This window comes from Gorilla gorilla, chromosome 13 (assembly GCF_029281585.2).
Source record: "Gorilla gorilla gorilla isolate KB3781 chromosome 13, NHGRI_mGorGor1-v2.1_pri, whole genome shotgun sequence".
Taxonomy (NCBI): Eukaryota; Metazoa; Chordata; class Mammalia; order Primates; family Hominidae; genus Gorilla; species Gorilla gorilla.
Genome location: NC_073237.2, coordinates 86,106,089 through 86,118,828, shown reverse-complemented (window position 1 = coordinate 86,118,828; position 12,740 = coordinate 86,106,089). Strand labels below are relative to the sequence as shown.

General features: G+C 51.1%; 1 protein-coding gene across 1 annotated transcript; it reads left to right on the top strand.

Annotated features, from left to right (window-relative positions):
- The first annotated feature begins 3,423 nt into the window (after positions 1 to 3,423).
- Positions 3,424 to 12,422, top strand: LOC109028260 (putative uncharacterized protein UNQ6494/PRO21346). The gene is made up of 2 exons (XM_019033238.3): positions 3,424 to 3,536; positions 11,978 to 12,422. Exons 1-2 carry the CDS (start codon positions 3,424 to 3,426, stop codon positions 12,420 to 12,422), a joined length of 558 nt encoding a protein of 185 aa, XP_018888783.3.
- Positions 12,423 to 12,740: the final 318 nt, after the last annotated feature.

The window sequence follows — 12,740 nt, the reverse complement described above, 5'->3', positions numbered from 1 at the left end:
TGGCATTCCTACCACCCGCCCAGGCCAGGATGGAGTGGAGGAGGCCTTTCAAGTTGGAGGAGATGAGGCTTTCCTCCAGCAGCCAGCAGGGCTAGGGAAGGTAACAGGCAGGCATGTTTTAAGGCCATTAGCAAAGAACAATGGGAAGCTGAAAGGTAATCCCAGTGAATAGAAGACACAAAGTGGGCTTGTGCCAGCAGCCTCAGGGTCAGCTCATTATCCCAGACGGCAGATGGAGGGGGCCTGGTTGCTGGGCAGAACTCCGAGCTGCCTGCTGGGCGGGGAAGGCAGGCGCTGCAAGCCCAGGACTCCTCCCATCAGCAGCATGAACAACACTGCCCTGTCCCTGAAGCCCTGTGCAATGAACTCACCAGATCAGCTGACCCAGAGTGAGAGGAGCGCTGCCTTCTCGGTCCCCACAGGAGCCCTCACTGATGGAGCATCTTCACTCAGCTAAGACCGCCTCAGCCCTGTCCAGCAGCCTTCCCCAGTCTAAGCACTCTGACCCCAGGGACTAGAAGGTGCTTGAGAGCGGGGCCCATGTGCCCCGCATCGTGTCCTTATCATCATCTCAGCACAGACAGCTTCTGCCTCTGCTGCATTGTCCTCATGTGCCTACATAGGCTGAGCCTGCAGAGATGTCTTGGACAAGGCTGGCCAGAGGCTGTGGACACTGGAGCATGTGAACACTGGGGGAAGGATTGCACACTGGGGGAAGGATTGCTCACTGGGGGCTGTGCGCACCATGTGTACTGGATGTACACACTGGGGTGTAAATGCTAAGAAAGGGCACACTAGGAGAATATGCACACTAGGCGTGTGTACACTGGGCATGCACTCTAGGCGTGTGTACATTGAGGAGATGTGCATACTAGGGGATGTGCACTAGGAGGTGTGCACACTGGGGGCATGAACACTGGGCTAATGTGTACACTGGAGGCATGTGTACACTTGGGGGCATGCATACTAGAAGGACATGCACACTGGAAGAATGTGTATACTAACAGAATGTGTACACTGCAGGGTGTGCACACTGAGGGAATGTGTATCCTGAGGGCATCTGTACACTTGGGGTGTGCATACTGGGGGTCATGCACACTGGAGGGATGTGCACACTAGGAAGGTGTGCACACAGAGGGGATGTGCACACTGGGTAGATGTATACACTGGGGGGATGTGTGCACTGGGGGATGTACACACTGGGGGGATGTGTACACTGGGGGGATGTGCACACTGGGGGGATGTGCACATTGGGGGGATGTCTGCACTGGGGGGATGTGTACACGGGGGATCGGATGTACACACTGGGGGGATGTACACACTGGGGGGATGTGCACACTGGGGGGATGTGTACACTGGGGGGATGTGTACACTGGGGGGATGTCTACACTGGGAGGATGTGTACACTGGGGGGATGTGTACACTGGGAGGATGTGTACACTGGGGGGATATACGCACTGGGGGGATGTCTGCACTGGGGGGATGTCTGCACTGGGGGGATGTGTGCACTGGGGGGATGTGTGCACTGGGGGGATGTACGCACTGGGAGGATGTGCACACTGGGGGGATGTGTGCACTGGGGGGATGTGTACACTGGGGGATGTGTACACTGGGGGGATGTGTACACTGGGGGGATGTGCACACTGGGGGGATGTGTACACTGGGGGGATGTACACACTGGGGGGATGTGCACACTGGGGGGATGTGTACACTGGGGGGATGTTCACACTGGGGGAATGTGTACACTGGGGGGATGTGTATACTGGGGGGATGTGTACACTGGGGGGATGTGCACACTGGGGGGATGTGTACACTGGGGGGATGTGCACACTGGGGGGATGTGTACACTGGGGGATGTTCACACTGGGGGGATGTGCACACTGGGGGGATGTTCACACTGGGGGGATGTGCACACTGGGGGGATGTTCACACTGGGGGGATGTGCACACTGGGGGGATGTTCACACTGGGGGGATGTGCACACTGGGGGGATGTTCACACTGGGGGGATGTGCACACTGGGGGGATGTCTGCACTGGGGGGATGTGCACACTGGGGATCGGATGTACACACTGGGGGGATGTGTACACTGGGGGGATGTGCACACTGGGGGGATGTCTGCACTGGGGGGATGTGCACACTGGGGGGATGTGTGCACTGGGGGGATGTGTACACACTGGGGGGATGTGCACACTGGGGGGATGTGTACACTGGGGGGATGTGTGCACTGGGGGGATGTGTACACACTGGGCGGATGTGTACACTGGGGGGATGTGCACACTGGGGGGATGTGTACACTGGGGGGACGTGTATACTGGGGGGATGTACACACTTGGGGGATGTGCACACTGGGGGGATGTGTACACTGGGGGGATGTGTGCACTGGGGGGATGTGTACACACTGGGGGAATGTGTACACTGCGGGGATGTACACACTGGGGGGATGTGCGCACCGGGGGGATGTGTACACTGGGGGAATGTGTACACTGGGGGGATGTTCACAGTGGGGGGATGTATACACCGGGGGGAATGTGCTCACTATGGGGATGCGCACACTGGAGGGATGTTTACACTGGAGGCATGTGCACACTAAGGGAATGTGCACACTGTGGGGCTGTTCACACTGGAGGAACCAGGAGTATGTACATACTGGGGACAGGAACATTCAGTTAATCACACTTGGGATGTGCACACTGGCCAAGGCACTTGCACTCACTATGACACCCACAGAGCAATGGCATTAGCAGACCTCGATCACCCTCCATGGAAGGGCACCCTTCAAATCTGCATACCTGGAAAGCCACCGTCGGTTGCGGAGTGGTGAGATTGCTGAACCACAGAGGCTGGAATGCCCTGTTCTCCTCCTCAGCCTGCTTTGAAATCTCTATTACGTCTTTCCTGCTGCCCCTGCTGCCAGATGATCCCAGCAGAATCTTGTGCTTTTTAAAATTTGAGTGTTTTGTTTTGCACAGTTGAGTTTTCATTCTGGGGCAGCCCCTTCAGGCGAAAGTGAACCCAGCCTGGGGCATGCTCTCAACAAGGCCTCAATGACCAAAATCCACACTGGAGTGCATTTTGCCCCTCTGCTTCTGGGCAGTCAGCACTCCAGCTGCGGCTGCCTCACCATCTTCTATGTTCTCCTTGCTAGAAAAGCAGTATTTCAAGAAAACTCCTCGGTGAGCTTTCCCATTTTAATTCAGCCTGTTGCTTAACAAGCAGTCATATAGAATAAATACCAGTGCTGAACACATGCTGAGGCTCCCATAAAGGATGCACAGAGAATTGACATTGTTCTTCTAGACTAAAGTTAAAAACCACAATTTTATTCAGGGGAGATCTTTATAAGCCATTCATCCAGTAGAGCTTGCTATTAGGTACATACAGCGATACATCCATAAATTTTGCGGGGCAGCTTCTTGACAGAAATGCAATGCTGGCAGCAGCCTTTCTTGCATTTCTTGCAGCAGCCTTTCTTTCTTGCAACAGCCTTTCTTGCTGGCAGCAGCAGTTCCTTCAATGTCTTAATTCCTACAGTAAAGCAACAGGAAGTAGTGGCCTTTGTGCAGCATCTGTATTATGGCGTCTTCAAGAGCCACTGCGTGCCGCAGACAGAATTATATGGACTCTGCCCACGCTGGCCATCATCAAATTCTACCTAAAGTGTTTTCTTCTGGATTTCCCTTTTGTAACACTGAGTGTCAAAGTAGTATAAATCTTTTAAGAAAAATGTAATAGCACATAAAATATATATTTTTTTGAGACAGAGTCTTGCTCTGTCACCAGGCTGGAGTGCAGTGGTGCCATCTCGGCTCACTGCAAGCTCCACCTCGCGAGTTCAGGCAATTCCCCTGCCTCAGCTTCCCAAGTAGCTGGGACTACAGGTGCGCACCACCACACCCGGCTAATTTTTTTGTATTTTAGTAGAGATGGGGTTTCACCATGTTGGCCAGGATGATCTCGATCTCCTGACCTTGTGATCTGCCTGCCTTGGCTTCCTTAAGTTCTGGTGTTACAGGTGTGAGCCACCGCACCCAGGCCCACATAAAATGATATTTTAAAAAATCAATCTCTTGACAATGGTAGGAACATTTCCATTTGAGAGGAATTCTCTTTCTGTGCTTTTTGTGTCCATTTGCTAGGGCTGCCATAACAAACTTTCACAGACCGAGTGGCTTATACAGGGGAAGTTTATTCCAGAAGCCAGAAGTCTGAGATCAAGGCATCGGCAGGGCTGGTTTCTGAGGCTGAGACCCAGGCCTCTTTCTAAGCGTCTGGTGGTTTGCTGGCCATCATTAGTATTCCTTAGCTTGTAGATCTCTGCCTGCCTGTTTGAATGAAATTCTTCCTGTGTGCCTGTGTCTCAAAATTGTCTTTTTTATAAGGACACCTGAGCCAGTCATTTAGGATTAGGGTGCACCCTCATGATCTCATTTTAACTTGACCGTGTCTGCAAAGACTCTGTTTCCAAATAAGTACCCAAGGAGTTGTCATCAACATCACCACCACCACCACCATCACCACCACCATCTCCATCACCACCACCATCATCACCATAACCACCATCACCACCACCATCACCATCATCACCACCATCTCCATCACCACCACCACCACCATCATCACCACCATCACCATCTTCACCACCACCACCATCACCATCATCACCACCATCTCCATCACCACCACCACCACCATCATCATCACCACCATCACCATCATCACCATCTCCATCACCACCACCACCACCACCATCATCACCACCATCTCCATCATCACCATCTCCATCACCACCACCACCACCACCATCATCACCACCATCACCATCAACACCACCATCTCCATCACCACCACCACCACCATCATCACCACCATCTCCATCACCACCACCACCACCATCACCACCATCACCATCATCACCATCTCCATCACCACCACCACCACCATCATCACCACCATCACCACCACCACCACCATCATCACCACCATCACCATCATCACCATCTCCATCACCACCACCACCACCATCATCACCACCATCACCACCACCATCACCATCATCACCACCATCTCCATCACCACCACCATCATCATCATCATCACCACCATCACCATCATCACCATCTCCATCACCACCACCACCACCATCATCACCACCATCTCCATCACCACCACCACCACCACCATCATCACCACCATCACCATCATCACCACCACCTCCATCACCACCACCACCACCACCATCATCACCACCATCTCCATCATCACCATCTCCATCACCACCACCACCACCACCATCATCACCACCATCACCATCAACACCACCATCTCCATCACCACCACCACCACCATCATCACCACCATCTCCATCACCACCACCACCACCATCACCACCATCACCACCATCTCCATCACCACCACCACCACCATCATCACCACCACCACCATCATCACCATCTCCATCACCACCACCACCACCATCATCACCACCATCTCCATCACCACCACCACCACCATCACCACCATCACCATCATCACCACCATCTCCATCACCACCACCACCACCACCATCATCACCACCATCACCATCATCACCACCATCTCCATCACCACCACCACCACCAGCATCACCACCATCACCATCATCACTACCATCTCCATCACCACCACCATCACCACCACCAGCATCACCACCATCATCATCATCATCATCACAACCATCTCCATCACCACCACCATCACCATCATTACCACCATCATCACCATCATTACCACCATCTCCACCACAACCACCACCACCGTCTCCACCATCATCACCACCACCACCATCACCACTATCATGACTACCACCATTACTATCATTATATCTAACCTTTAAACTGATCCTGTGTGAGGTACCATGTTAAATGCTTTACCTGAATTCACTCTCTTAGTCCTCCTTAGAGCCTGCTGGTTCATGTAGTATTATTATCTTCATTTTAAAAAGGATGACCCTGGACCCTAGAAGGCCACACAGGCAGGTGCTGGGAGGCAGAATTTGAATCACAGCCATCACGCTTAGGGACCTGTGCCCTTAAGGGAATATTCAGATGGGCATTGTATGCAGTAGCAAAAGCCCGAAACCAGGCGAATAATTCCTACAAGGGAGCACTGTGAAATGATTGACCAACAGGTATATGCCTCATCATGCATGCATCTCGTGAGCAGAAAAAAAGCAAGTCACCAAATTTATACTGTATAACTTTATTTACAAATGTTCAAAAACAGATAAAATTTAGCTATCTATTGCTTGACAACTCACACATTTACAGTAAAACTTTAAACAAGACAAGGTAATGATTAACACATAATCCGGGCCAGTGGTTATTGCAATGAAAGTGGGAAAAAAAAGAAGAATGTTATGGGACCATTCAGAGGTCTGGGTAACGTTCAAACTGCTAAACTGGGTGTGTCTTCGTTTATTATTGCTATTTTCTATGTATATGTAAGTTACAGATACTCTTTTGTGTGTATAGTTCATTTCAGAATTATTTTTCGAGTTTGTTTTTTTTTTTTAATCTCCAACTAGGAAAAAACAAATCCCAGAAGGGGTGATGAGGAGCATCTCTAGAGGCTACTCTGGCCAGGGGCTCCTGCCTGTGACCATCTACCCTCCACATGTCTGACCCTAGGTGCCTCTGTCTCTCCAGAAGGGCTAAGGTGGTGGACATAAGGAGTATAAATCTTAGGCCAAACACATCACATTTTGTTATTCCTGTTTAATTTGATTTAAAGTTAAATCTAGCGCTCTTTCTTCCGGGTAGATAGGAAACCCAATCTGAGATTTAGGAGGGCCTTGAGCAGCCCTAAACCTGGAGGCTCCCCTCAGGACTGTAGGTGGGACGATGGATCCCCATAGCCCCACACACTCAGGATGCAGGACAGCTGGCGCCAGTGTTCATAGTGACGGGACTCACAGAACCCTCACGTCTGTGGCCTCCTTACCTGCCAGGGTGCTACAGAGGGAAGCTCCCCTTCTTGCCTTCCCCCTTTGCCCCTGACCCTGAGCATGGGCTGCTTGGCCCAGGTCCAGCCTCTGCTGGGTCCACTGGGGCAAAGGGCAGCGTGACAAGGGACAAAGGAGCCACCCCTCTCTTACCCCAGAGCACTTACTGGGCCAACCAGATGAACTCTTACGTACTTGGTGCCCACACCAGGGCCACCTTTTTTTTTTTTTTTTTTTGAGACAGAGTCTTGCTCTGTCACCCAGGCTGGAGTGCAATGGCATGATCTTCACTCACTGCAACCTCCTCCTCCCAGGTTCAAGCAATTCTCCTGCCTCAGCCTTCTGAGTACCTGGGATTACAGGCGCATGTCACCATGCCTGGCTAATTTTTGTGTTTTTTTAGTAGAGACGGGGGTTTCACCATGTTGGCCAGGCTGGTCTCAAACTCCTGACCTTGTGATCCGCCCACCTCGGCCTCCCAAAGTGCTGGGATTACATGCGTGAGCCACTGCGCCCGGCCCGGAGCCACTTGTCTCTGATCAATCCCTTGGCCATCCTGGCTGTTGCCCCCACCCAACCTTCCTGGGGGCTGCAGACTATCCAAGGGATGATTCACCTCAGCAGAGGCTGGACCTGGGCCAAGCAGCTCATCCTCAGATCGCTCCCACCCCAGGTCTCTTTCCAGTAGCATCCACCTCTGGTGCTGGCCTTTAGGTCCCCTACCGAGCCCCTGCTTGATGGCATAGGGCCTATCTGCAAGCAGAGCCAAGCCCTATGGCCAAGAAGGGGCCTGACTTTTGGGTCAACTGGGTTTGCTCAGTCAACTGGGTTTGTTCAGTCAACTGGGTTTGTTCAGTCAACTGAGTTTGTTGACTTTTGCAGGTCAGCAATTGCTAAGCAGTCACTCAAAACCCAATAAACTTTGAGAACTGACTATTGTTCCATAACTCATTTGGAGGCCAAGCTTGACCTGAATGCTCGTGAGTCTTTATTTACCTGATTTGGTTTCGCTACGAAACACTAACCCATTTGCTTACAGGGTGCTCCTCACACCTCAAGGGGTGGTGTAGGGTATGTGGTATCCACACTATAATCCAAAAAATTCCCAGGCCCAAATGTCGTTTGGCTCCAAAGGGGTGCAGGTGAAGGTCCATGGGCACAGAAAGTGGGCACAACACCATCCTCAAGGAAGGCTGGGGTCTCCGTGAGGCCCCACTGCTCAGCCACCATTGCTGGGGTCTGCTTGTCACTGGATGATGCAAGGAGTTGCAAACACACACAGGAACACATCAAGTCTCATCTGCTCCCATCTCTCTCGAACTGGAATAGATGTGTCCACAGCTTACCGAAGCTCCTAGAAGACCCAGAGGGAGGCCTCCAAATGCCTCTCAGAGGCAGGCTAGGTCCTGTGAATCCTGCCTGCTCACTGCCTGCTGCAAAGGGCTTCCAGGGGCCTGTCTGTCCTCTTCCTACCCCTCTGATGACCCTCCCCAGGCACATGCACAGGCATGTGCACCCATGCAACACAAACACACAGTTGTACGCACATGCTCACAACACACATACACATGTGGGCACACATACACACTGCATTTAGGCACACGTGCACACATGCACCCTCCCTATCCGAGTTTTTCTCAGTACAACAGTCCACGGGACTCCATAGCAACCAGCTGCAGCATGCACTCATGGTTTCCAACTCAGAATAATACAGAATGTGCACATGGTGTGACCCTAAGCCTGGTGTCTCCCCACAAAACCACCAGAACTTGCACAACCAAAATCACGTTGTCTGGGGAGAGCTGTCCACTTCTTTCCAGGATTTATTCCAGATAGCTTTGGATCCCCTCTTCTAGAATTCTTCTCAAAGCTAAATTCAGAATCAACAAAGAAACATGACCCATTGCACACCTGCCATGAGGAAACTGAAGCAGTTGCCAAAGTCAAACGACTACTTTAGATCAGTCCGCTCCCTGGTGCACATCAAAAGCTTTGCCTCTCAAACGGGGATCCCCACACCCAACTCAGCTGCCACATGGAAAGGTGACAGCCATGCGGCCTCTGTGAGAAGGTGGGAGGGCATCCTAGTAGATGGAGGCAGAAGGGCTTCAGGAAAATGCATTTAAGCGTTCTATACCTGGAAAAGGTAAATTGGGAATTTACCCTTGTCATATTCAAAGAGTTCACAGATGAGTGTTGGTGCCTATTTCATATGGACAGTTTCCAGAGCCCTCAACAAGTGGCTCTGGGCTCCTTTATGTTTTCCTCCCACAATATTGAGATGAACCCGAGGAATCGACCCCAATCTTGGGATCCACAGGCCTCCTGGCTGCCTGCTGGGCAGTGGCAGCCCTCCTTCCTCTCTTCCCATCTGACCTTCTTATCTCCTGTGTCAACATACATTTCCCAGTACTACTGAATGTCCTAAAAGCAAACACTCAGCCACCTCCGGGAACTGGCTGGGTGTGATGCTCTGAAGGGAGCAGGTGCCTCAGCCAGGACAGACTCAGCAACAAACTGCCAGGCAAGTTTGACAGGGGGAGAGACACAGCCAGGGCTCGCTGCTCTGGGGGATCCGGCCCAACCCCTGCAGAGCAGAGCAGCAAGGGCATGGCGAGCCTCAGTCAGACCATCTTCCCAAAGGCAGGGGCTCTGTGGAGGGAGGCTGGGCTCTAGGGCCATTCCATCAGCAACTTGTATATGAATGCTAGAATCAAACAGCCCCTTTGATCATGAATAATTTTAACATTCACTGTACTGTCCTGAAATGAAACTTTTGGATAATATAATGTGCCTATAAGTGATAGATAGATGATGTTACAGATGGATAGATAGATGATAGAGAAATAAAGATAATATAGATAGATTAGATAGATGATAGATAGATGGTATAACAGATAGACGATAGATAAATAGATAGATCATATATGTAATGCTTTAATGGTAATACAAAAAAAACTGACATAGATATAATACACAATAACATCTATTCTGATAGTAAATGTTTAGGCACAACTACCCTAGATGACAAATCAAGTCCTCAGATGCGTGCATTCAGGTAAAATTAAGGTAAAATTTCTCAGGATTCCGCCAGACAGTGGACCTTGCTTTGGTAATTCCAGCGTTCACTAGGGCTGTTTTCTGAAATTAGGAACAAAGCTTGGCAAAGCTTGGAACAAAGCAAAGTCTGGATCCTCCCTTAGTCTATGCCATAGCTGCAGTGTTGGGAAATCCAGTGTCTATCACAGCCATGAGAGAAGTGGGTGGTATTGACAGAACACAGGCATGGGACCAGACCAGATCCCCAAACACAGATCTGCCACCCAGATGAGAAGCCGAGGGAGTGACACTAGCCACAGTGCCGTCTGTCTGTGTGGGGCTTTCTCTGCTTTGCAGAACCTTGAGCGTCCTCAGCCCTGGACCACAAAGCCAGTAGTCCCTATGGTCACTGTTTCCACCAAAAAATGCCCCCACAAATTTCCAGCATGCCCCTTTGAGACCCACTCCCATGGTGAGCACTGACGCAGGCAACAGAACCCAGCCCTGCAGTGAGGGTAAGTGGGGGCCAGCCCTTTGCCACCGTCCATGCCCAGCCATGATTCCTAAACTCATCCTCAGCACAGGCATAGAGTCTTTGGTGGCTCCTCCGGGTCCCCTTTGTCAGCCCCTGGACTGTGTGGCCAAACCTGTGCAGAAGCACAAAACCCAGGCCATGCACAAAAAAAGGTCAGCCCTGTTCTGAGTGCCTGGGGGTCCAAGCAGGCAACTGGTTAGCTCTGCCTCTGACATGCCAGCCTCCCACAGCCAGCAGCGTGGGCCCCAGGCCAGCTCAAAAACACTGGAGAGTCCCTCAATGTTGGCCCAAACCTGTAAATTACCCATCAACCCTGCGTCCACGTGTTTTGGATTCTAAAGAGTTGCACTTGGATGACCGGGTTCTGACGCAGGAAGCCTCCTCCCCCGCCAGTGGCCCCAAACCTGCTCCCTGCACATTGCACCTTTTTTCCTCATTTCTCGCCCACTTTGCTTAGCACTGAACATCTTTGTTCTAGAGGCCCCTTGACTTCCAGAATATGAGTATGCAAATGGGATACTGTGCCCCTGCCCTGTCAGTAATCAACCAACCCACTCTTGCTCCTCTCTTCAGATATTCCTCTAAGTCCCACAGAGAAGACCACAGTTGTGTAGGACGGTTAGGTAAAGCTATGGGGCCAATGATCTTGTGGACAACCAAAGTCAGCACCTTTGCAAACCAGGATTCATAACTAAATATGCTGGCATTTCTGGCTTTATTCAAACCACCTCCAAACTAAGATCAGCACATAGACAGAATATCACATTCTGGACATAAACGTGGGTGTCCTTCCAAACATGAAATAAGCTAATGAACCAGCGAAAGCCCCAATCTTTGACTGGCTCACGAACTCAGTATTTAAAACAGTAACACTAGGCTTTTGTGGGAACTATTGATGCACATTTAAGTCTTTTAATAAGGGTAAGTAAGAAGAACTCATTCTACAAATGACTCTGGGGATGTTTTTTGGGCTAGTACTCAAGCACATGGCCAGAGCTTGCTAACTCGATGCCCAAATCTGGTGTCTGCTGACAGCTATCCTCAATAGTGAGCAAATTTCTTGGGATCTGGTTTTCTCAATCTTTAAATGAGGCCAGGTGCGGTGGTGCACGCCTGTAATCCCAGCACTTTGGGAGGCTAAGGGAGGCAGATCACTTGAGCTCAGATGTTCGAGACCAGCCATGGGCAACATGGAGAAATCCCATCTCTACCAAAAATGCAATTAGCTGGTCATGGTGGTGTGCACCTGTGGTCCCAGCTACTCAGGAGGCTGAGGTGGAAGTATCACTTGAGCCCCTGGAGGCGGAAGTTGCAGTAAGCCGAGATGGTGCCACTGCACTCCAGCCTGGGTGACAGAGCAAGACCCTGTCTCAAAAATAAATATATAAATGAGGCTAGGAATGGTGCGGACATACCCATCCAGGAGAGATGAGGATGGTGATGGTGAGGGGCCAGGTGACGGGACAGCAGGAGTCTCCAGAGCTGCTGGGAGCCCCTCGGGCTGGGAGGCACCATGGGTACAGCAGCCCAGATGCTGCCGCAGGGCCACTCCAGTGTGCTGTGCTGGGCAGGGCCCTCCCAGGTCTCTGCAGCAGGGAGGAAGCGAGGTGTTACTGGGCCAGCTCTGTTCTCCTGAGCCGGGCTGGCTCCCGTCATCTGGACCTAAAGTGGCCAAACAGGTTTTCCAGGTGGCAGCTGAGCTTCTGCAGCATCCGGAACACTTTGTTCCTAGTAGTGTCCCGAAGGGCTGTGTTCATAAGCCAGGTTCAACGTGCGATGGGGGCCTGACAGAGAGGGCGTATCCTTCATGTGTCCCCAAGCGTGACCCGGAGCACTCCAGAGAAGAAAGTCACCCTCTGTCGGGTTAAACGGGGCTGTGTTTTTAGAGCAAAGGACAGAGGGAAAGGTCAGAGTCTCTCTCGTTCATGCCCTTCTCAGGAGGATCTGAGCTCCCACCAGAGAAGAGGCCTAGAAAGGTGACACATCTCTAGCAGGTCCCCAGAAAATTACATTTTGGAGAAAAGAATGCCTTACCTCATTCTTTGCTTAATTGTCTATGGTAGTAGTTCCAAATCTGGGGAGGTATTTTTATACAGATTCCCAGGCTCCAACCCAACTAGAATCTCTGCAAGGGGAACCCAGGAATCCATGATTCTGATGTTACAGGTGTAAAGGACTAACGTTCA

Bases quoted from the DNA above. Each gene is read 5' to 3' on its own strand.
- LOC109028260 (XM_019033238.3), top strand. From the start codon at position 3,424: ATGCAATGCTGGCAGCAGCCTTTCTTGCATTTCTTGCAGCAGCCTTTC. The intron at 3,537-11,977 runs GCAACAGGAAGT...ATACCCATCCAG, and splicing joins GTCTTAATTCCTACAGTAAA to GAGAGATGAGGATGGTGATG.